The sequence below is a fragment of the Argopecten irradians genome, chromosome 2 (assembly GCF_041381155.1).
Source record: "Argopecten irradians isolate NY chromosome 2, Ai_NY, whole genome shotgun sequence".
Classification (NCBI taxonomy): Eukaryota; Metazoa; Mollusca; class Bivalvia; order Pectinida; family Pectinidae; genus Argopecten; species Argopecten irradians.
Window position 1 is genome coordinate 38,680,058 of NC_091135.1, and position 27,287 is coordinate 38,707,344.

The 27,287-nt window shown below is 34.8% G+C and overlaps 2 protein-coding genes across 2 annotated transcripts in view; both read right to left on the bottom strand.

The window, feature by feature from the left end:
• The window catches only part of LOC138315422 (cyclin-dependent kinase 10-like), a 274,004-nt gene that overhangs the window by 118,967 nt on the left and 127,750 nt on the right, over positions 1-27,287 (bottom strand). The window lies entirely within an intron of this gene.
• The window catches only part of LOC138316988 (calcitonin gene-related peptide type 1 receptor-like), a 46,847-nt gene continuing 26,476 nt past the window's right edge, over positions 6,917-27,287 (bottom strand). Inside the window, exons 2-11 of the mRNA XM_069258622.1 lie at positions 17,613-17,710; positions 14,883-14,974; positions 12,786-12,936; positions 12,447-12,597; positions 10,919-10,979; positions 10,528-10,594; positions 10,190-10,272; positions 9,439-9,574; positions 8,450-8,491; positions 6,917-7,560 (exon numbers count right to left, since the gene is read on the bottom strand). Of these exons, the coding sequence (XP_069114723.1) occupies positions 7,321-7,560; positions 8,450-8,491; positions 9,439-9,574; positions 10,190-10,272; positions 10,528-10,594; positions 10,919-10,979; positions 12,447-12,597; positions 12,786-12,936; positions 14,883-14,974; positions 17,613-17,710 (1,121 nt within the window). The 3' untranslated portion in view covers positions 6,917-7,320. The remainder of the gene's footprint in view (positions 7,561-8,449; positions 8,492-9,438; positions 9,575-10,189; positions 10,273-10,527; positions 10,595-10,918; positions 10,980-12,446; positions 12,598-12,785; positions 12,937-14,882; positions 14,975-17,612; positions 17,711-27,287) is intronic.

A 27,287-nucleotide genomic window follows, 5' to 3' on the forward strand; every position in this document is an offset into this window, starting at 1 on the left:
CTTCTTCTTCCTCTTCTTCTTCATGAACTTTGGTAGATTAGCATCGGTCTTAATATACAATAGACCTACTTTAAGCTAAGTAGACGTAGCCTCCTACTAGTTCTAGGATCTAAACAGTGGTTGTTTAAAACAGTGCAAATATCACGGACATATTTCTACAGTTTTAAGAATATTTACAGGAACTCTCTTTTTGCATTTTTAGCACTAGTTTGGTTCACGTCGTCCGCAAAGGAGAGACGTGTTACTTTTTTGTTGAGCTAATCATTAGGCCTATTCTACACATTTGTAAGGTTAAGTTATGCTTTGATTAGGTATATCGGATCAATTTATCTTCTGTTACCGTTTTATTGACTAATGTTTATCGTTGGAGTCGAAGAAGAATAAAATGTGGCCAAACATAGACCTTATGTACGTCAAAATGTCTCAATGAATCGACGATAAGAAATACTTTATAACAGTCAATAAGTGTTAATTTACCTTTTAATCAGCTGTTTAATTTGGGAAACTGTAATATTTGCGTTATTTATTTTAATTAGTTATTCTAATTAGGGACTATTTTACGTGTCTCGTTGTAGGCTTGCACAAGCCCCGAGAGACTCGCAAAACTATTTTTAGTACTTGATTTGTATTTTGTTACGAACTACTTTAGATTTTTACATCCTTGGGTCACATTTGCTGGGTCATGTGTATAAATTAGGTCATTTCAATTAATGTTATTGTCTGTCAACTAAGTATCTTCTCAATTTTCCATGTGTAAAGCAAGTGTTTAAGCTGTTAAAGTTTGTTATAAGAGAAAATATCAACAGTTTTTAAAAAGGCAAACAATATCACCATCGTGGAGCTACTACATGTTATACATTTTTATTTCAAGTCAGATAACAGTAGTATAGAGGACATAAAAAGTAGAACATGTGACATATTTAATTTTTATAGTTGTATAGGTAGAAATATGCTAAGGATGGCATTTGTTATCCTCACTCTCCTTTACATTTGCACTCGATTTGCAGGGCTCAACCTATCAAAGTACAAAATGCCAAGGTACGTAAGGCTCACGCTACAATTAGTCAACTATGTCTAAAATGTTCACTTGTACTAATGAATAATATATTGACACGCAAAATTAATCAACCTTATACCGGATCTACCTATTATCGTCGACGGAGCCCGGTAGGTCTTATTTCATGCAGACAATACCCCAGTATAAAACTTGCAGCTCGTTGGTATTACCGACTGTCTTCTGTCCTCTCTAAGAATACTAGTGAACAACCGCAGTCAACATACCAACAGCTGCATGAAACTTTATTATGGAATTCAATTATCTTTAATGAGAATACGAAACACTTCGGTTACGACACAGCGATGTGTGGATAAGTTATGAATCTACAGTTGTGTAATATGGACCTGTAGTTGAAACAAATACGGAGTTTAAAGCATACACAGTGAACAGAATAATAAATAATACAGTGAGATGATTTCAACACAGAGTTGGATAAAAAGTGTCCAGTGTATTCAGTGCTTATTATCATTGATGATCTATAGACATATTTCCGCCACCACATGTGGAGACGCTCAATCGTCGAGGCTTGACTTTACGCCAGGACTGTTTCTAACACATTCCTTTTTTGTGGGTGTTTTTCCTTCCCTCCATCAGTGCACACAATTTTGCAAGGTCTTTATTCTGTGTAAGTCAGTGAACTTTGACCTGGTTACAAATACATGCTACTTACACCAACACAATACAAAGACGGATCCACATCCGGACGTGACAGCGCCGACCAGCATGATATATATCGACCGGGTGGATTTCCCTCAGGTGAGTTGTATAATGTACCCCCACTATCCCTCCCCTGCCAGTTCATGTTTCATAATTTAAAATTAAATCAATCATGCAGAATAACATATAAGATAATATTTTTTGTGTAAAGCAGTCATATATATAAACCTACCATGTTATTTCTTTAAATCGTAAGTATTGTATGTTATTTTTAAGTTTATTATTCATAATTCAGAGATTACTGTATTTAAAAACAGTTCAAAACCAAATGCGACATTCACAAATCTGGATTTATTTGTATTGTCTATGTTAAAATTCTTTATTTTTCTTAAATTTGCATTTAGAATAATGATGAAAAATAATTTGGAGAATTGAAATCTTTTAGTTTTTAGGAGAAGCCTGTAATAGCCACAACTGCTCTATATACGAAAGATGTTTTCCTATCTCAGACGATGAATACACATGCTTGGTACAAGTTAGAGGTAAACAAATATTGATATTGTAATAATAATATATAAATTCTCAAAAAAAAAAGTGAAGAAGGACGATGCTTTTATGATTCACGTCCTATCCGAGTGCCGAAATCGCTATCTCTTGCATCCAGTCGACTAACATATGTTACTGTTTTGAAGGTAAGAAATTGAACTCCGTAGATGATGATGCATACTATTTGTTATGACAACATTACAACATTTTAGTAGACAAAAATACAAATCATGTTATTGAAGGGTGAAATCTTTGCTTTATATCACGTTATTGAAAAAAAGAAACCTTCGCTTTACATCACGTTATTTTAGGAAGAAATCTTCGCTTTATATCACGTGTTTGAAGGATAAGTATTTTAATTCATTTTGTAATTTAGTTTCATTTGTGAAATTATTTCAATAAAAAAGTTTGTTAATTCTTTAAAATTAAGTAATCAAAGAATATGAAGACTATCTCGATTAACCGTGAAGAAGAACGCATATGATTCCTGCCGGGTTCCCCGACCAGGAATCAAACCAAGGTTCAAGATGTGAAAAAATACGGCTCTAAGGACTGAGCCAAAGATGCATGCTCCGTCAGCTGAGTGACCCACCACACCGACACGTTCCTTTCATAACAGTAACATGTCTAGTAAAACTTCCAGTTTTGGGTCCATTATCTATCATTTATTGGCACACTCGTTTTATTATTTATACAGCAACTAATGGATTGTTTTCAAAATTGGCAAACATATCGTGATAGCTTTTGAAAGCTTTTATATACGTTCTAACAAATATCGCATAATACCGTCGATAAGTTCTACCGTGTTCTTGCCTAATTCAACAGAATAAAGATTGTAAGCATTAGATAAAAAAGGTATTTCAACGCAGCTAAAAAAGAGCAAAAACAAAAAATTGTTATGGAGGAAATAGTATTAGAGAAATAATACGCCTGACTGCCTAACCTTCCTCTGCCTAACTGGATTGGGCTGCAATAGCCGAGTGGTTCAGGTATCCCAACACATTACTCCAAGCCCTCTTCCTCTGGGTAGTGGCGGGACAGTTGCCAGGTATTGACCGTAGGCCGATGGCTTTCCTTCATCTTCACCATATAAACCTAACACGTCCTTAAATGACCTTGACTATAAGTAGGATGTTGAAATAATCAAATCCTATCTGGAGCAAATCTTCCAAAATTCAAAGCATAGATTTAATATAACACACACACACAATAACTTACATCCACACTAACACACACTAGTACACACACCCTCACCTCACATACCATTACACCCTCACACATTATCCCTCACACCAACACATTGATGCATATAACTAGGTGGTTTATAGGGATTCAGCTCTCTTATTAGAACCATCTATGTATGATAACAAAATATATAGTAATACCGGTGTTTTCATTGAATACATGTCCATGTGTTGTTTACTGTATTCAGGTGGATGGGCTTGTTATGATTGGTTGCCAGAGGAATATGATGTTATCCTTAGCGTAAGCTGGAGTCACGAATCCCAACGTCAGATGGAACACCAAGTTTGTGAAGCTAAGGAATACCGTGTGTACTATAGGGACAGTCCTCTTAAGCCAGAAGGGTGTAGCGTGTGTCACTGTTGTCAATTCCTGTTCAATTTTATTGTTTGAACCAATAGTCCAACAAAGAAGTGTTGTTGTCAGTGAAATGGCTTACAATGTACAGTTCCTACATTATTTAAGACGTTAAGCTCCCCAAAATAGTATCAATGGTAAAATTTATATATATATTTATATATATAAAAGAATTGTTTTAGAACCTTTTTCGCATCAACTTATTAGCCTATATTATATGGCCAATATAGCAAAAAGTGGCCAAGACTCCAAAATACTAGTAAAGCTATTTAATCAAATATCACATAATTTGATGGCCTATCATGGAACTACCAGCAGATAGAATGCGTGATTTACAATTGTTTGTTATTGGATGGTAGAGTTATATTTAACTTAAAATCACACTACTGCATTGTGCAAATTTTCTCGTTTATATATTATGAATTATATTTCATTTAAATCATTCAATCGATACTATTTTATCGTATGTTGGGTCAGTTAGAGGTGGAATGTGTGACGTTAATGTAAAGAAGCAACCTGTTATCCAAGTCTGACTACAAAATGTACAACTGTTTTGCGATACATTCTAACATTGATTTCAGTGAACATAAATAATTCATTACATACATGTTTATTTACACTTTCTATGATTGTTCACTATACGCAAAAACTAGCCGAGTTTGTTTTCCATAACTGCATGGTAACTTAGACTTTGAACTTGCGCTTGAAAATGTTCTATGCAACGTATAGGGGCTACTTAAAAAAACCCACACACATGGCTTTGTTTACATTATGACGCACGTCACATGTATAGTATTGTTTTTCATAGAATTTTTGGAAAATATAAACAATATATGTATTTATATATATATCATTTATGTATAATAAAAACACTTTTTTTAATAAACAATTGTATTAAAAACGGGGAAAATATTCTGACGTGCTTGCATTTTTTTCAAAATGATGGATGTCAAAATGTAAACATACTTCTGTATCTGTGTTCGTCCTACGATCGAGTCTTTGGTTTGGACGGCAGTGAGACCCTCTTAGGTCAGTTATTCTTTTGTCTTTGTTCGTTGAGACTTTAATTATTTGTATTATAAAATAAATGTATCGCTAGTAATCCACGTGTTGACAGTTATGCGTCACCACAAATACATTGTATCCATCGAAGTGTAGTTGTGTAACAGGCGAGGTTTTCACCTGTCTAGATGTGAACAAATATAGTTACCCAGGTTCGGTACTCTGGGTTCCGTACCAGTTATGACATAAAACAATAAGGCAAATAAACATTAACTAACATATATTTATTATACCCCGTGGATATTAGACAAGTAAATACAATATGAAAGGCTACAAAATATTCCCTATAACCTACATGTAGTCAAGCTGCCCTACACAGTTGTTACTATTATAACTTCACATACTGGGGACAGGGAGCGTGCGTTATAAGCCACCCGCGACCTGGTTCCACAGGACAATTCACCTATCCTATAATAATACCCCTACACGTGCGTATATACCTAAATCCTACATTAGAAAAGGAGAGAAAGTTAGAAAGGTGAGCTGACCTGCGACTCAACGCATCCGTCTGACTAACGATTTACACGTGCGCTCGCTATTTATACCTATAGCTAACAATATCCGTGTCAACCAATGAACGATAAGGGTACATAATGCTTACGGAATTGATTCAAGAGCGGAAGTAGATAGACTTCCGGAATATTACTAACGACGCTAACTGCGAACACAAGGTGAAACATTTAAGTATATATAAACTATCCATTCCCGTTACAGTTGTGCCATATATCGATGAATCGACAGTAGATTATATAATCAAATTGCCCCCAGGGATGCAATATCGTCAAGTCAGACGAGAATCTCAATCACATTGAATTACTTGAATTGAACACAGGTGTTTTGACAACTTCGGTAAACCCCAATGTTTAAGCGTGCGTCAGCTTCGCCTCGCTGCACAATAACGGTCACCGAGTTCATACATATGTGGCCGAGTGCAAATACTTTGTGCAATTTTACGCTATATGTAAACTTTTTCTAAAAATAAGAACGTATAAATATTTGATCTAATTAAATAAAATTATCTCTGAAAATTATTTTGTTTGTCAGGTTTATTTTACACTAATATATTGATTTTTTGGAGTCGCTAATGAATATAATTCTACCTTATGTAAAGAGTCATTATTGACTGTTCAATTGAATAAGCTTCTTCCACTTATGACCGAGTTTTATTGAATAGTTACGTCACTGATGATTTTTTTTTGCATAATATATATATAAAATGTCGCGTGAGTGTAAATATAGGAATTGGATTCCGTTTTATGTTCACCGTGATTATATGGAGCAATTCGTCCAAGAAAATATTCAATATGTGACGCATTAGCGTGTTAACATAAAAGCGACATCTGATACCTATATATAATGTAACAAATGAAGAACAAAGGAATTTCAATGTATGAAATGTTTAGAAATTCTCTTATTTTATATACATATTGTGAGAACTTTGATTAGTAGAAAAATTACTTTTTCGTCTGCGGTAAAGTTATACGTGTTTCATTATAACATTGTTTCAAATGAAGAACTTTTCCATGTATATTTATATGCTTATAACTAACATATCATTTATATTATTCGGTTACAAGTGTAGACTGAGACTGGACTAGGTCGATCTTCAGCGACCACGTGACCTAATGGGAAGTGCATTAGGCGGTAGTGTTTGGAGGTCCCAGTTTCGAGCCCTGGTGTATCCGCTACTCCCCCTTCCTATTCCAAACTAAAAGGGGGATGACAAAAAATCCATGGTGGTAGCATGAAAGTCTCGAGTCTTTCAGGAGGGTAGGGTGTATATGGACTTGGTCGATCGTGGGTGATATGGGCGAAGGGGTCCCGAAATCCTATAACCAGTTTACATTAGTGTGTTTAAGACGTTTTGAGTATACCCACTGTTACTCTAGGATAAAATCCACAGAACACAAAAACGTAACGAAACATTTTATTTCAAGTTTCAGCAACTCCATTTACATGAATTAACATTAATAAAAATCAGCAAACCATAGATATAAACTATAATCTCAAACGGGCAAAAATGACTCAAAAAGATAAAGAAACATATAAAAAACAAATAAAAAAAGAAGTTTTACTGTTATTTATCACAGTATTTAATATCAGACAAAATAATTTTCTTGTGGCTTACATAAAATTCTTAAAGTAGTATTCTTATACTATTTTTAGAATATTTGATCGATGGGATCAACATATATGTTGGTGACATTCATCTTCGTTATTCATATGATACAAATTTTATTTTCATATAAGGATTTTAGGTGCCAACCAGTTCTCTATTTCGGTTCTGTGCTATCCAATGCATCTTTATTCAATCTCTGGAAGCAACAAAGGTTTATATTATAACAAATTACGTAAAAAATCAAACGAATCGAAACGAAAGTTAAAAAAATACAGAAACCTTAACGATATAAATGATGTGAATGGACTTGTCCATTAATAGTAACACGATTCTTATTTTCGTAGTGATCTCCCTTTTTAGAACTCAAAATGGTGTCTTTAGAGCATGACAGTCTCGGCTGACTGGCGGTGATAGCAGTGTATTGTGTCATTGACACACTTGGAGTTCTGACTGCTGTGTTGTTTCGGAGGTGAAGATCTCGAGTACAACTCCGACATCGGGATCGTAGATAGGAATGAACCTGTAAATAACAAAATGATTCATGTACAAATGTTACAACCTTACATAGTTCTATTTTTTTTCAAAGAATACCGTCGTAACATTGAGTAACGACCAGCGTCATGTCCAGCGTTGACATTGACTCCGGTACACTGGGAGGAGGTGGTAAAATTTCGGATTTGTATGATATTGATAAATAGTTCTGAAATAGAACTACCATAACTTCCATGGCTTCATTATATTACATTTCTAAATGACTTACATAGCAAAGTTGGACATAGCGATAACTAATATTCAACAATTACTTCAAGAATAAGAACGAATTTTATCATTATATGAAAAGATACCATCTTAACGTTATCCCTCACTTATTCTTCAATACACAGCAGAATATTTGACCTACTACTACTACAATGTGATAAATATGATAACCAACAGTTACGTGTGGGGAACTTATTTATCATACATGTATAACTTTAACTCTATATTCATACCGCGGTTACCATTTTCTCGTCTTCATTCAGGGAAACTTACCACCATAAATTGTGTAGTGATATGTTCCACTATAACATATAGTGCCTAAATAGAGAGCCAATATTCTATTGGTTAGTACTTTGAATAAGCAAATACCTGTTATACAGTAAATAAAATGCTATTTAAAAGAGAATGCGCTATGAAAAGTAGCTCGAAGTTAAGGGCCAATCGGAATTAAGAGATCTTGGAGTTCACCAATCAGAGGCGATGTAGGTGTTTATACACTAGATTGTGTTAACATAAATGATAAACAACTGTGGAATTTATCACACGGATTTTCCATTGTGAAACATGCATAGGCATGGGATAAAACAGGATAAAACATGTGTTAAGTGCAATAACTGGATACCTCATTATCTGTATGGGGTGTTACATACCTCTCCACTGCCGAAGCAGTATATCAGCGTAATAATAGCACCCTGGTAAAAAGAAGACAAAACATCATTTATTGGACAATCATGAAGAGTATTAAAGCATAAAGAAATATCTCATTTGATATATGATAATCAACATGGATAGACCAAGCAGATTTAAATACATATAGGAAAAAAGACGTTTTTGGCCAAAACCACAAGCTTTGGACACTCAGTGGTTTTGTGCCAAATAGGCTTCGAATTGGCAACACGTCGCAAAGAAAACATATCACTTTATTTATAAAGACAAGCAAATTCGTGAAATTTATATCCCCCGCTTTAATTAATCAAAGACCCATAACTCAGAAAATCCAGTTATATGTGCTAGAGTTATCGAACGGACACAGCCGAAAATGGTATTTTCCGTGATTCAAAGGGCCATAACTCCGCCTAATAGGGTCCTATGAAAGTTTCGAAAAAATCCGGTAATATTTGCATGAATTATTGAACGGAAACAGACACAAATGACGTTTTTCGTTAATCAAAGGGCCATAACTTAGCCAAAATGTGGCTCCAATCAAACTGCTGATCTAACTTGCACAAGTCCCTGAGACATTAAACGATGTTAGCAAGTTTCGAGAAAATTCGTTATTAAACGGAAACAGTCGGAAATGCCATTGTTCGTTAATCAAAGAGCCATAACTCCGCCAAATAGGGTCTAATGAAAGTGCCGAGCGAACTCATCCGAGCCCTTAGCACATTAACCATGTGACCAAGTTACAAAAAAACGGCTTAAGATTATTCGCTGACAGTTGTTGCACGGGAACCAAGCGTTACAGACAGACAGAGGGACGGACGACCAGATCCAAATTAATATCCCTCGTTTCGATGAAGGTGGGGGATAAAAATGTACACATCCTACATCATTTGAAGACATCTACATAAGGATACACCTCATAAATTCATGTTTTATTTAAGTATGCAAATATTCATAAAACGTTTTGAATCTTTACCTGAGAATCAGTGATGATTTTGGAGACAATTTCATAAAGAAAGCGATGAGATGTTGAGCCATGTGGACGATATATGATGACAAATATTTGAATTCCAAATAATGGTACCAGCACAAATGTAGCCTTTAGAGCACGCCTGTGGAAACAAAATGTTTCGGACAATGGTTTTGGAAACAAAATGTTTCGGACAATGGTTTTGGTTTCTATTGTTGTGTAGATAGATGACAGTGACATTTATATAATTTTTACAGTTTAGGGTTGATAACGATATGAGTTATTCATCTTTACAGTATTTCTAAATTTTTAACAGCATAAAGGTGCCTTGTAAAATGACAGGAGTAAGTCACATTTTTTTAACAAAGCGTGTTTTCCTCAAAGTATCAACCCAATTAACATAAACACTAAAAATTACATAACTTTGATTAACGACCAACAACACCATTTTCGTAAATTTAAGAATCACACAAATATCCAAAATTAAATACATCACAAACATTTTCTCATTACCAACGCAAATATCCCTCTCTTTCCGTACCATACTGTTTTAAAGCGAGCTCACATACAATGGACCTACGATAATCCGGATACTATTCCGGAGTACTCATATTCCGGACAGAAATACCATGGAAGCAGATTTGAAAATCCAACCATATCATTATCGTGATTATGGGCTAAGGAAACAACATAAGCTGGCGGTAATGAAGTTATGTCGCAACAATGTATCATAAAATACATCGTCTATTTACTATACCTGTAGCCACTTGGTTCGTTAGGATGTGTTTGTAGTTGAGATACCATTATCCTCAATATACTACAGAGAAACAGACAATTAGCCTGCAACACAAATGACAGTGGATTAGGTTTTTATTGTACATTAAATCGAGAACAAAAATGATGTACGCATTATCATGAATATTTTTTACCCCGTTATAACAGAATGATGTTTTTATTTTCAGTTGTTTAAAGCCATAGCGTTTGTCATGATGATTATTCTAAGTAAATGCATGTGTATGAACAAAAAACCATGATTGATATTCAGCAGAACAATTTTTCCCTAATGAAATCATTAATAATATTAATAAACCGTACTAGTATACAGCTGATGTTCGGTGAATATATTATCCATTCATAGTGACCCATATTCTTGATCCAGCACCTGCAAATAAGTAAAAGCAACAGCATATGATTGCCATTACACTACACATTATTATATCTGTTGATTTTCTGTAGTGGACGCGTTTACAGTTCATTATCTATAATTTTAATTGATCTGTTATATAGAACGTATGTTATTTTATAACATTTTATGTATGACTTTCAGCCATAATAGTTATAGAACCGGTATGGCAAGAATTGGCTCCCTTGAAATACCAATGGATAGATACAACTGGAAGTAATAATGAAGGAATCTACCAACTATTATATACACGTGCATTACAATACGTTACCAAATGTTCATTTTCACACTAATGCTACGTACCCATGGTTTGCTATCCCAGCTTTGATGAGGGAATATATGGACACAGGTACGAAAGGGAGACCTAGAAAAAATAGTGATTAATTAATGTAGATTTACCGAATAGGCAAGAATCATTTGACTGACCACTTCCGCCTGGACTGGTCGTGTCAAATCAGACCAGGCGTTAGGTACGGGATGTGAAAAGAGATTTGTATGGTAATTGTTTTATTTCAGTTAATATCAAGGGTAATTGAATTGTCAGATACATTTTTACAAAAGAATCAATCGCATGACCATTTGAATGGAATTTAAACTGAATATAAGTTTAAAATTAAAACCAAATATCTATCCGTGAAAATGATCTTCTTCAATCTGAGATTGCCGTGCTCTTTGGCATACTATTTCCCGTATTAGAAAACATGGCTTTTTTCCTTGTTAAATTCCTAATTAATTTTTATGTTATATCTATACGTGATTTACGTTATAGCAGAAAACATTTCAATGCCTTTTGAAGAAACCTATAAAGTTGTCCAAAGGGAAATGCATCAATGCCCATATTAATACACGAGGTGTGTTAAGCGATGTCATTTTAATAGAAGCTGAATAGATCCTGACGTTATAATTACAGATCATTTTACCTATTTTGAAGATATTGTCTTTTTTTTTACGAAATATAACTTAATGAATATTATGACAAAAATAAAGCTCCAATACCTGGGACGACACTTTCAATTAAATTCAAATTCAATAAATCTTTAAATGCCGACGAGTACGACTGACTGAGATAGACGTAATTAAAATCTTTGATGGTAAAGAAACCCTGAGCGGAATGAACTCCGACGAGAAATCGAAGGTCGTATTAGGAAAAGGAAATCCTTATAGTTGATCATTCAATTTAATTAATTTAAAACGAGTTGGGTTCTTCAGACAAATATGTTGTAGAAACCAGTTTAATGATCAGTATAGCGACGTCTAAGAACCATGAACCATCCGAATACTAGAAATTGACTCTACTGGGCTACCTTATTGACAAAATCGAAACCCGCCAAAAATAGTCTTAAGATGTAAAACTATAGTTGGAGATAAGAGGGCTTTGTTGTTCACCGTTCACTTTTACGAAAGACAAAACTTTAAGAATAAATCTTAATAAACTTAAACTGACAATAAAATATATAAACACCCGTGTTAAGATAAAAAAGATACCTTACAAATTATTTGCAGATGAACAATGGCCATCGGCCTTTGCACTTGTAGGGATCAAATTATCGATTTATTTTTTTATCTCAACACGGATTATTTAATTTCATATTTTACACACATTTCCAGTGGTTAGAAGTTTACTTACAAAAGTGTATAATGCCGTTACACGAATAACGTGGGGAATTTAAAAAGCAGCATAGTCCTTCGCCAAACTGAACTATATCAATGCGCCACAACAGAATTTGTTTTATTGTTAAAATACCTAAAAGCACGAAAAGAATTCCTAATTACAATGCAGAACCTCACTTTTATATTTTATAGAAGCATCGGACAATTATCAAATACCTACCCCAGCCGAGAAGATAGTACCAGAGCAGAGAGCGTGGGACCCTAAATGCGTGTACTATTAACCGGTGTAGATACAGGCCCTCACAGAACATCCAGAAGTAGTTAGCCGATACGGAGTACCTCTTAAGGAAGTAGAGAAAACGACAGCCAAGCTGAAATAAAGCAAAAATATATAACAATTCCTCATGAGAGAAACATGTTTAAGGTGATTTTACTTGTGGAGATTACTTATCAACTACAACTCAAAGGAATAATTATATGGTTTAGGTTATTCTTTATTATTCTGTTTGTGATATATCTAATTAGAGCAAACTGGACCCAGTTATACTGTTATACGTACAGAGTTACGATACATGACTGTATGGTGACGTGGATGATCGAGCAGGTCGCTGTAGACAGTCATATCCCACAGCAGAGTAAACACGGACGTCAACAGGAAGGACATGAAGAGACACAAATGGAGACGTATCCTCTGTTGTGATCTCAACTGTCTAAAGATAAATAATGTGTATGTTATAATGATCGTATGTGATGAAGATAAACAATGATAGAAACTGTTGGTTGCTGTCATAGTTTTTTTCCGACTTAATCGGTTGTATGACTAAAGCATCTTAATGCTCGTGTATTACGCGAAATCTAATCGCACGGGTATAAAGGTATTTACAATTTTGTTTGTTTATGTGATTAATTAACATCCTATTAACAGCCATGGTCATGTAAGAACGGCGTCCCATGTGTGTCTTGCGTGTATGAAGTGCTTGGTGAAGGTTCTGCAAGACGGCGATATATTCGTGTTATGTCTTCTTGTATAGTGGAACCCGGTTTTGTAGCGCTGTGTCACTGCAGCATGCCGCCGAAGACACAAGCAACACACCCCACCCTGTCGCATTATACTGACAACGGGCGAACCAGTTGTCCCACTCCACTTTTATAGACAAGGGTGTGTCTCGACAAGAGGACAAAACCCAGAGCCTACCTCAAAGGTATTCTATTTCAATACAAACTATTGGATGTATTGTGGCTTCATGGCGATAAATACAGACAACTGTCTGTAAAGTATGTTTTAATATCTATTTTTCATCATCTGTCACATTAAATATGAGCCACCATTCTCTTTAAAAACAATATTTCTCCTGTTTAAAGGCAGTTTTTGTAACGCAACATATCCCCAGTAGGTCTGTATTGCAACATTACTAATTCATTTCGATTTGTGAAAGCAAAATATGGTACTCTGTGATGAATATATGTAATATGTATAGTGAAATATTTAAATGTTTACACCAATGCTGCTTGAAACCTTACCATACTTCATTCAAAGGCGCTTGCTGAGTTGAGCAATCACGAAAACAGAAACACTTTATTTGTTTCAACTGGTATTCTAATTACTATGGCAGGTGATTCGAAGTAATTTCAAACTGTGACGTTTGGTGCCCTATGAAGGTATGGACCTATTACAATGGGGCACATTGATAGGATCTTTTGATATTGGAAACGTTCCTCGGCTTCATAAAAAAAGAATGACAACATAATGTATTTCAGAGAAAGCAATAACTTTAAATGCTAAATCGACTTCTATTCTTAAGGATAGTTGGACCGGTTAAATGTCACATCGAAGACAAACTGTTATCTAGAACATAAAGCACAGAAAATAGAGTGCATTTTTTATTCACAGTAGAAACACAATGATTCTGTTTGATGTATAAACGGTTTCTTTCACTGCAAACTAAATATAATTCTAACTTAAAGACAACCAACCATGAAATAGATGGTAAAAGGAATCAACCCATTTACACTCAATGAAATTTTGCCTTAAAAAATTTTGAAATTTTGTAATTGTTTTGTTTACTCTGTAAGATATGGTACAAATAGAACTACAGATAGTAACGTCTTTTCTGATCGACTAATACAACGATGTGACAATTTTAAGAATTTTGAGAAATTATCTATATAATAGTAGATTTAATTGTTTGAAAAGAACAGATTTATGTTATCGGAGTGTACTCCATAATGTAAAATTATATTCAAGTTTATAATTAAAAATCAAGATCATTAAAAGTTTGTTTTGCACTAGGATTTGCATAATAATATGCTTGTTTTTGTGATATCTATAACCCCGTACTTAGGTCTGCCAATAATGTAATACAATGAGGTGAGAGCAATAAAAGCGTGACTCCCACATACCACCTTCCTTATATACAGACCAGTAAACGATGACTTTGGACTTGTACTGCTTGTTGATGTCACCAAAGTCAAACTTTAGAATATCTAGTGATTTAATATAAATGTGACTTTTCCAGTAATTATATCTCACAAGCCTGTCTTTCATTCAATAGCAAATGATTTAGAGGATGACAAATGGAGCGATTTGTTGCACAAGGAAGTATCGAAGCATTAGAGGTCGTCGATGAAAGGAATGGGGAGACACATCAATACTTACTTGATAGAGAGGAATATGATGATCGCTGGGATGAGTAGAATGATACTGATGGAACAGCAGGCTAGGCCGACATATACCACAGACTTGTAGACCTGAGAACAGCCAAACCGTTAACACCTTAATTGCATGTTGATTTCACCATTTTAATTAGATGTTTATGTCAACATTTTGTGAGATGTTGATTTCAATTTTATGAGTTCAAAGTTTCATTTGATGTTTTTGAATCACAATATATGAAATAGTTCTAACACAACGCACAATGTAATGACGGTTGTATTACAGGAAGATGTATAGGTATATGAAATCACTGGTAATGATAATAGATGTACTGATCCAATTATCTTGTTTATTTGATTTTTCTTATTTTGGTCGACATCTATGTTTACATTACGTGACTTATCCAGTTATCCTACAGACGCTATCTGATGTGTTTGTTCTCGAGGGTAAAGGCGGAAATGAACCATTCCGGTTTTTGTTATTTTCTAGAGAATTGCGTAGTTGTGGCTAGAGTTACAGCTTCAATTATGCTGCTAATTAAACTATGTTAGGTATTTGGTTTCGAAGCGTCTGCCGTCTAGTTAATGGAATACAAATATAAACGGAAATATAAGTTCATATTTGAATGGAGGCTATGAGAGGAATATTTATATATAGGCTAATAACATATTCTATTCTATTTTAGATTAATTGGTATTTTCGTACTTCCGTTGGTCATTATAAGTATACTTCTGAGAGAAAAATACCAACGAATACAAATTAGATCAAGCCGAACATCCTCTGGTTACGACTCTGTCGCATTAATTTTGGACTCGTTGCTTTAAAATATGGGTTTATGTTTGTTTCAGGTCTTTTGAACAGTCAGACTCACTGAATAAGGTGAAACATTAAGGAGTTAAAGGAAAGCATTACCCGACAAATGCTACAAATTGGTTTCGAAGTCGCAACCCTGAGGTGGGTGGTGATCCTCAATATCCCAGAGGTTACTATCACTGTCGTTATATCTACCCCTGGAACGTGTCAAAGTTAAACTAAAGGAGACAAAAGTGATCAATCACAGGACCACGGTGTCTTCCTTTGAAGATTTCGTACAGACGCCCAACTCCAAAGCCATTTGTAAGTCAACCATGGTGTACCGAACGTAATTCGATTCTTCTGATGTACATTAAAGCACCAAACTATCTGTCTCATCTGTCGTCACACACAGAGCCTTAAATGCTGCTTTGACATATTCCTTAGGTGAATATTACGTCAGTGATACTAACCCCTGGAATACAGAGGATGATTACTCGTACTTTGTTGACGATATCCAGCATTCCATCGTCGGAAGTGACCGATTTAGTCATGCATACTTTTTTTTTTTTTTATAAATTTTAGTCATTTATCATTTTAATTATACTTTTGATATCAATTTTTATAAATATTTTAGGTTTGGAATAATTGACAATGCTTTCAAATTCCAATTCATTCATTCTGTTTTGGCCTTAAGCAGGGCGAGTCTGAGGATTAATGCAATTTAAATGTATACATAATTGCATAGTTTTGCACAATCCTTTTTCATTTAAATGCGATTAAATCTCAAACAATATACGCAGTTGTATCAAACAGAGATCATGTCATCAATTAAGATTATAACAAATCGTAACTTCGCCCATGGCGCTTTCATGTAATATTACTTAAGGGTCCCCCAAGAGGTTTCTCGTGTTTTGTATCACGCAATGAAATCTCACCACCTGATACGTGGCTATCAACCTATTCTACCGTTTCTACATGTCAGCTTAACCTACACCATTCAAAGCCAACAAATCTGTAAATTATTCTACATCAGGCATTGCATACTAATGACATTTGTATAGACTTTAGTCGAATGTTTATCATTAGAATAAAACGATAGCAATGCGTAATAGAATGGCTTTAACTAGGATACTGAAGCAGGACGATGCAGGGATATTGTAAATGATGGGCGTTTTTGTAGATTAGTAGCTTTGGTAATATAGATAATGAATACAATTTGTTCCATACGTCTGAATTTTCAAGATATGCGATCCAAATGTTTTAGAACATATTATTGAAACTAAAATGGTCTCGTTATTAAGCTCAACCGATTTGAAAGATTTGACTGTAATACGCCGTTATTATGATGCTTCTTAAATAAGAAAAATACATCTTGCGATGGAACCTTTTCGTCCAATCTCTACATATTAGATATGTATCCTATCAACTCTACACTGTTCCGGTGCAGCGCCTGCATTTTATGACTAGAACCACTTGTACTGATGGGCTGTAGAGTCAAAGGCTAATAAATGATTTGATCTGGTGAATATTGATAACAATTTACGGGTCTGTGATGAGACAAATAATTTCTTCTAAAATGGTACAAATCACGGGGTTATGACGTCTTTGTCACAACCATGGTCTGTGTGAAGTTGATTTGATAAACGATATTGTAAGATGTGCGGATGATGATAGTCAGATAAAAATCAAGATAACACACATCGCTTTACCTGAGCAATGTCAACTAGAAAATTATCAGTTTCATATTTGTCTGTACCTAACAAGGAAAGTAACATGACAAAATCAATAAAGGAGAAATTAATACTTTATCTTGTGACTGTCGTTTGTCTCGATAATTTTTCTGACATGGTTTAATTGGCACTTTGACATTGACAGGTTTTTAAACACAGGTTATTGGATTATGTGACGTTTGTAGATAGCGTGCTGATGGCTGTGTACCTTTATCTTGAGACACGGAGTGTAATCTGTCCATTCCCGGTTATGCTGCTGTTCTCTCCACCATGTGGCATTTTCTGTACATTCCTTGGTAGCATAATCTGCAAATAACAGAGAAATTTGGTTGACATTATGTCACACACTGATAATTATTGATAATTTATAAAAATGAAATACACGCATTGTGATGCAGGATAAGAATTTCATTCAGCTATGTGATGTCGAATCGACTGCACTCTAAAACAACCATTACCTTGTCCATCTAGTAGCCCAAATATAGGCTGATATATAACGTCAAACGGACAATCAAGACAAGTACAATGGCAAGATAACTCTTATCTAGGTATTACACATATGCTAGACACCCTAGGGGTTACTGTCACTATCGTTATATCAGTTCCTGGACAACATCTTAGCAAAAGTAGAGACTCCTTAGAAGGGAAAAAATCGACCAATCCAAGACATACAAAGATTTCTTTTGAATACAAGTCAATATAACGTACTGCTGTCGCTCTTTAATTTTACAATGACATAGTCCATAGCTTAAGTATCATACTGTTGGGACAATAATATGACAGTTTACTATTGTATAGCCTTATTCACTGTATCTACCTCCTGTATCTACTCTTGTATACAACTGTGTACACCGTGTCCCTATTTCTCGAAACAAACTTTTATTAGTAGTTTATAGTCAAAAACAGAAATTAACGCAGTTTATTTCGAGAATTCGTAACCGTGCGAATGAAAATATTGTAAAATAAACAAGTTATCATTTTTTTTGTATCTACACTAAGTCTTAAGCAGTAACGGAAGCACACGAATTGAGAAAATGCCTATTTTTTTTTACTATATCGTTTATATCATATACCAATGGTACGTTTTGATGGAACATGAATGGTGAGTTATGCTTTGGACAAAAATGGATTGTCAGGCGTTTTTGGCTATAAAATGCATTTCGATGATCAGATCAATTTGAAAATAGATAAATGTTAATATGTTGCATATTTTATTCTTTAATATATCAATTCCAATTATTTAATTGCTTGTATATATCACATATCATATATTAATGTCGATTCAGTTTATTTATTTTTTACAAATGTCCTGTGCCATCAATTTCGATAAATGTATTGTACATTCCTAAGTTATTTGGACATTTAAATGATTAATAACAAAACAATAAGCCAAGTGCCTGAATAATACAGATCAATGTACAGAAAAAAACGTATGGCTGAAAAGATTTCGCCCAGCTGCCGCTTATGTTCATAGATATACATTCTTTTGTAGAACAATTTATTAAGGTTACTGTCTGAGACAGGTCATTTAGGCCGTGCCATTTATCACCGGGCATCGTGTCTGGTCAGCTTCAAATTCTGACCTTTACGCTTCTTTAAATTATTGCTATCAAGATCATGACTGACAACAATATACTATAAGTCAAAAACCAGGAAACGATACAGTGTAAGCTGTACTGACATTCATTACTCATTGTTATTATTATAATGGAGATGAAACCTTTACTTTTGGGTGATACGTGTACATATAACAACTTGAATCTGATAACAACTTTGATATTTTCCGGATAAAACCAATATCGCGATTCTATCAATTAGATACGTAACCTCATTGCCATTGACGCCACGTTGAAGAGTACACCAATGTTGCCAAACGCTTGTTTGCCATAGAGAACGGCGTATCGCGATCAATCTACCATTGATACATCGCCACCGAACGAAAACGAGATGTAGTGTTTTATAAATAGATAGTCCCTCGGAGTGCATGGCTATACAATGTATAAATTGATCAGATAAATGACAGGAATTCTGATTTGTAATCGGATATGTAGATGTCTAGAAGTATAACAACAGAACTCCGATAAGGGTCCACGGATGGAATTAATCCAGAGTATCTGATTGTAACGGGCCATGCAATTCTAGTGATTGCATTTTACTTAGTTAATGAAGGTTCAAGTTTTTTTTCGCTATGTAAAAATTAATAAAAAAGAACAATTTGGGGAGATTGGTCGACTTTCAAAATATTAACACATTAAAGATGCTCCACCGCTGACAAATTGTATTTTTTCACTATTAAAAACAGGATCAGACGATTTAGTATTTTTCTTCACTTACAAAAGTTACTTACTTTACACCATTACCACCTTTGAAAAGTTTAAGCTTCTAATTTTACTTCTAGTTAAAAATATGAAATATAATTAATTGCATCCCGAAAAAATTCCGTGTCACTATATCCTATATGGAAGGAAGTACTGATTGCGCAGGCACCAAAGACGAAACGAATTATTCTATATTATTTTTTGTGTTAATTAGGCATATATATACACGATTAAACACCAATTATTGTTCAAATGATGAATATCATTTATGCTCTGTCGGCGGTGGAGCATCTTTAATGCCTCTTTCTTTGTGTTTAGGCATATGTATTAACCGATGATGATAATTTCAAATGCATAGTATACAGATGCTATATTTTACGAGAGACTGTGTTATCAATAAAGCTGCTGCCTGGAATACGTGATTATAAAAAACTACTAAATTTGGGATCAAATCTATGTCGTGTTTATTAAGGAATGTCATCTGCCTTGACACCGCCTGATGTTTTACCTTAACCTGACCCTTATGGTTTAAAACCAGCGTACGTTCTCATTTTGTCCATGCGTTGCGTAAGATAGTAAGACTCAAGTCAGGGGTTTCTGATTCGGGAAATCTAAGCGGGACACTAACCTATGAAAGTAAGTTAATCGTAAATGTGCCGAGCATAAATAAATCTGTGATCTGGTTATAATGTGACCGGTGGGGTGTGTTGTTCGGTGTCTTCGGCAGTGTGCTGTGTGTTGGCAAGTCACTCCAAAAAATAAAACGAATATACATTCTGGCCTACTATACATTTCTAAAGACGCCATCGCTGCGAGACGTTGATGAATAATTCATGAATTATTCATGAATATTGAATATTCTTCAATTATTCATATATATTTTCATGCAATTCAAGAACTTAAAACTTCATGAATAATTTAGGAAAAAATATTTCATGAACATTCATGAATCCTTTCATTCATGAATCCATCAACGTTCATGAATCTCTAATATTCATGAAATCATGAGCATTCATGAACAACCCATTCATGAAAATTCATAAAAATGTCATGAATATTTTACGAATATTCGTGAACTTAAAACAATCATGAATGATCATGAATGTTTATTCGTGATAATTCATGAGTTATTCATTAACTACAACCCGCAGCAGTATGCACAAACAATTCATGAATATTCATGAAACTTTATAAATATTCATGAACTTGAGTCGTGTTCATAAATATTCATGAATGCAAGTTGGAGTCGGTGGCATTTGAATTTAATGAACTCTACTGGGGGTCCAGAATTGAAATTTTCTATCAAACAAATGACAATTTCTATTGGAATCAATTCAATATTTGATGAAACAAATTCTAATGACAATAGGTATAATCCATATATTAATAGATAACATCAGAAGAGTTTAACATGAAATCACCAACAGTTTACTGTGTTCATTATATTTTCATACTGCCACAGATAAGTGCTCACAAAATCTGTTTCAGTGATACGCAGCAATCAATTTCATAATACATTCCAAGTAAATTAGTATATGTCCAAAATAAACCTATAGTTGTAAAGCATGATAGTTTATTTGGGCAATTTAATTCATTAACATTTGACAAAATGTCACCAACCAATATATATGCATAATCACTATAGCAATATCAGTGTGAAACAATTTCACGTTGAAAAAGAACTGCAGATAAATAAAAACTTACTGAAAGTGTTCATCTGTCCTTAAAAACATACAGGAATGGAATAATCCGTTCACTAACGTGCCAAATCTTCCATTTCAAGATGAATGATATTTCCCCTTACACATGCCACCAGGTACAGCAGCCATTTTGGATTGTGACTTCTTTGGCGCGAAATGGATATATGAGTCATGTGACTCATGTGGTCATGTGGTCATGTGACAAGTCATGTGACTTCAGTGGATATTCATTACAATTCATCAAAATAAATGAAATAGCATATCAAGAATCATTCATGAAGTTTTATGCATAACTGATATTCATTAAAATTCTTAAAAATGAATGAAACATTTTCATTCATTTTGAAGATTTTTAATGAATATCAGTCATGCATAAAACTTCATGGATAATTCTTCACACGTTGATCATGAACAATCATGAATGTTTTATGGATTCATAAAGCTTCATGAAGAGTTCCTGAGAGTCATTTGATGAATATTCATAAACTTTTTTCATGAACCACAATCTGCTAATATTCTTGAAAGTTCGTGAATCATTCATAACTATTCATGTTGTCATGAATACCATCACGCAGGGGCACTATTTATAAGTCTTTTGAGCTACAATATTGCAGCTATCCAAAAATGAACAAGATTTATACTGAAAAAAGGAAACACAACACAAGAACGCATAAATAGAAGAGAGGTTGACCTAATATGATCTTCTCTCTATATACTGAGGATGTTAAACACAATACGAGTATATCAAATTCCCCCGTAAAACATACAAGGGAGGTCGAATCCATATGAATATAGATATTGAAGACGTTGAACAATGAAACATCGAAAGAAACACAAGGCTTGTGGTGCTAAATATCGCAATGTTTTTTTTTCTTCTGATCTGTTTGAACTTATACTTCATATCGCAATTTACAATATTGCTTTCGTCAAAAATTATTTATGAGTATACCAGACTAAAGTAATTTGAGACACAAGAAGTCTATTATGCCAATCCTTATGAGAAGACGCCAGTTAGGTAAAATTTTAATTTCCGCAAAACGCAGAGTAGTGAATTACGTAACAATTTTAGATGTTTTACCGCATTGAATGTTGGTAGGTCGGAAACAGAGTTGGAAAGAGAATAAGAGAAGTATCTGAGTCAAATCAGTCGATGTTATGAAGTTAATTATATGTATGATCGTGGCTGTTGGATAGAGTTAGTTTATTAAATTTTTGTTTTGGAAATCGCCCATGCTATCACATATGATTCGTCGCTATATGGCATATTTTGAACGGCTATTATAACGGCAAGACATTTTGATATCTGGCGTAGAAAGACTAGGATACAATGTTGGAGTAAGAGAATGCTGTACTCGGTTATCACAATAAAAATATGTAAATATGAACATCAAAATTTAAATGAAGGCTGCAAAAAGTATCAATCGCAGTTATGTATCGCTTTTTACATGGGAAACAATGTCTGCGTTTGCCATTGTCTATGCAACTGATTAATTTGCAATCGGTACAAACGAAAGATTGAAGAGCATTTATATTCAGTTGTCAATATAAACATGTGTAACTATGACAATGGACGACTTGTATCATGACTTGGGACAATGAATCAGCGTGAATGGCATCGACGCGGTGGTGGAATTCAATTCAAACGCACGGACGGTACCGATGAGCAGGTTTTGATATGCATCTCTCGAGTTTGGTACGGTAAAACAGGAAGATATGAATGTCTGTAACGGGCCGTACACACAGTAAAAGGTGTTTTAACAGTATCTTTAGAAAGCACCCAAACGATTTCATTTCATTGATTATTTTTGCATATTGAATTCACAATTTGTTCCAATTTCAGGCCATCGTTTTCTCAAATAGACATATTTATGCGGAGGAATGTTCCAATTGATATGCATAGTTTGATGTGGTTGCCATTAGAACATATCTAATCAGGCAATTAATGTATAATGTGAAGGTCAATGGACAACTTCATACATACCAGAGTTCTGTGTTATCAACCAGTAAAGTTGATAGAAATTTTTAACAAAGGCAAGCTGTGATTTTGCAAACAAACATCACTTAAACAACTACTGTATTGTTTTCGTTTGATTGATGTTAACAATGCTTATTAAGCTTCCGTATATGTTGCTTGGTGTCCTCGGGAGCGTGTAAGTAATATAGTAATATAACAAGGGTAGTAATTCCACTATACAAGAAGACACAACACAAACATTCCGCAGTCTCCCAAAACCTGCAACTAGCACTTCACACATTCTATATCTATACACCGCATACATGGGAGACCGTCCTTACAAGACCCTAGCTGTTAATAGAATGTTAATTAATCAAACAAACGAACAAAAATTGTATCTGAATGATAGATGTGGTTACTAAAATTAAAAAGTAGTTTAGATATAGGTATAACTGATAAGCATACCAAGCTATTTTTATAGACGCGGGTGCTGAATGTTGTTATCATGCAGCATAACATAATAGAACTGTGTAAAGACTTAAAATAAAATGTAGGAGAAATTTTCGACGCTGTAGTTTTTTAATCTCCATTTTGCAGGTGAAACAATATTATGTGTTTGTCACTATTGATATGTAATCAGTATATTCACGAGGTTTATCATCATTGTCAATATAAAAAGTCCAGCAGACGTATGCACGACTGGTCCAATGATAGGTGACATTGATTTCGTATACATATCGTCGACATGGTGGCTTGATTCAATTCGAACGCACGCACAACGTCGATGAACGGGTTTTAAAATGCATCACAGTCTGAAAACCGGAAAGACATGAATGTCTGCAACAAGCCTTATCAGCTCAAACACTTAAATATGTTTTTACAAGATATTTCGAGAGCACTCAAACAATTTCATTTCTCTAGTTATCTGCTGTGTGCATGTTGAATTGAGGAATATTTTTCTTTATCACAGCGTGACAGTTTCTCACTTATATTTATGGGACAAGGAAGTAATTCCAACCGTGTGGACAAAATAAAATTGTCAAATTTTCGAGTCGATCTGCTTCCTTATCGAGACATACAAAACGAACACGGCTACATAATAGGATACGAACAGTAATGCGGGACAAAGTAGACAAATATTAAACTAAACAGCACAATGGAGCGCAATTTACCCTTTGGCAAGTGAGCAAGAAATGCAAGAAAGATTTGCTCTCTCCCATACTTGACAGAGTTATCCTGTGGTTGCTAAGGAAATTGATATAATCTTCCATTCTTTTTTGGGTGTGACAGAATTCGAAGAATCTCATCATCAGCAGGCATTACACTTCTGATGACAGAAAATCGTAAAATCTAGTACAATGCGTTACCGTAAAATGTCATTGACCTGTATCAATGCCAAAACGGATCAACACTTTTAATGGCATGTCTTTTAAAGCATGGTTATAGGGCAGAAACTAAAAACAACGTCAAGTGGATAGCACTTCCGCCGGAAACAGATCCTAATGGCCGACCCAGACTTTTCCAGCAGACAAGATGACAAGAGGCATGTGGAGTGACCGGACGTAGAATAAAGTACTTCCAAATAGATGAACATATTACGATATAAAAGATGGTATTATTCTTTATCAAGCATCCGTCTGTCAATGTAATGGTCGTACTAAAATTGACGGTGACGCCATGTGGTAAAAGTGAAGCATTTAGTACAAACACACTTGGGTCCTTAGTACGGTATTGTTTTGTCAGCTAAGAATCGTAGAAGAGTTTACGGTATGGAAATGTTATATTAAAACACATATGTGATAATATGCTCAAGTGTTTAAAGTGTTCTGATATGCCACTAGCTCTCAGCTTCTGAGTTGGTTTAATTGGCGTGTACTGACCGAACATTGGTGGCTTTTCTCAGGTTGGTTCTCATTTCTTAAACTAACCTCAAACCCAGAACAGATATCACATGAAATATAATAAATGAAGCATTTCGTTAAGTTAGATAAATGCAGCGCTCTACCTATGAAGAAGTAAGCTAAAGTAATGTGTTGCTCAAAATTGAATAAACGTGTCAAACGGAGGCAATATCCGAATTAATACCTTAATGATGAACCAAATTTTAAACGAAACAATGGGCACACTACAAGAACACTTACTTTTAAACCATTATATAAGTTATTGAAGTGAAGGACGGTGACTGAACGGTCTGTAAAATGTGAATGGCTTTGCTTGACCTCAAAATTCTCAAATGGCGTGTCAACGAAATCCATATTCAGAAACCTAAATGCCCCTTAGACTCGTTACACCATCAGACTAAGGTTTCTGTACTCTGGGGTCACTCACGTCAATTTAAGCCCTGATTTTCTGTCTGAGCTTTGAATCATTTGCTATGGTCGTTTTTCTGAAGAACAGATTGTAATTGTTTCTTGGTTTTACCGATAGACTTCGCTAATGATTGTAAGTTCGTCTGACATCGTGTCGACTTATCCAACATAAAGAACAGACACAAAACCTTTATCGACATGATATAACGATATTTTGTCTGCGAAAATCCCTTGTCCAGACATTTTTCTGTTAACAATAAAATGACCAATGGTTTTAATTGTTATGTTTAGGCATACGTATTTTCGACTTTTTATGATTGTCATGATTAATAGTATTAGAATATTAACAAGTGAAGAATCTACAAGAAATAAATGATGGTTTATGGGATTTCAATAACTGTTGTAATGGCGCTACTTGTTTACGTCATTATAGCATCTTTTCAGAGCCAGAATCGTTGTCTGTGTGTTTATATATCATGAGTGTTTGTCACTAATTATAGGGTTTGACTTTTTATTAGTCTGGATAACCGCTAATGTTTCAATAAATAAGAACGGTAATTGTGTATACATTCGGAAGACTTGATACCAAATCTACACATGATTGTAGCGGTATTTGCCAGGGTCGATCATCGGTGACCAGTTAGCTCAATCGGTGGTGCTATCCGGCTTGTGTTCAGATGTCGAAGGTTCGATTCCCACTACCGTTACAAAATTGGCGAGCTTGTCAGAATTACACTTGGCTTGAGACTACGCGAACTTGGTGTATCTTCGGGGCGAAGGCTTGGACAAAAAGGACGGATCATTGTAGCGGGAGTTGACAAGATATCGATCATCGATGATCAAGTGCTCCAATCGGCAGTGCATCCGACTAGTGTTCGGAGGTCCCAGGTTCGAGTCCCGGTCTAATCACTACATTTTTTCCTCTTTTATTCATCATTATGGACCGATCAAAAGTATTGAATGAGTTCTTTTAATGAGATTCACTTATACATGTATATATTAAATATGTTTCGATGCATAAAGACAAACATACCCCTTTGCTGCAATTCCTTTCTCTCTACAACCTCACCCATTGGATTTGTACAAGAGGTGTTGTTAAATATCTACTTGTATATCCAATTTGTTTCTATAAGTATTTTTTCTTCAATGTTTATACGGAAACATATGTAGTTTATCATAAATAACGCCGATTTGCTTTATATTCTATCGAAACTGAACACAAATATCAAGCACTATAAATGCTCTTGTAAACGTGTAATACTGTTGCCTACAGAATTACCTCATTGGAGTATCCGATAGAGGCAACGAACGACATCTTCCATCCGGTAACATTGCGCTGGTTATCGGTTGGTTACATAAGCGTTCTATCAACAGCCAGGATTATTTAAGGACTCCGAGACATGTGTGTGTAGCGTATGCGTGTTTTGGGAGGCTGACGTAAGCTGAAAATCTAACTCCCTGAAAATGGAAACTCTCTTATGACTCGACATGGTGCTTGTTTGGTGTATTCGGCGGCATGCTTCAGTGAGATATCACTATTAAAAGAGTAAGAGTTACATTATCGCAAAAAGACATAACATAAAGATACCACAGCCTTCCAAA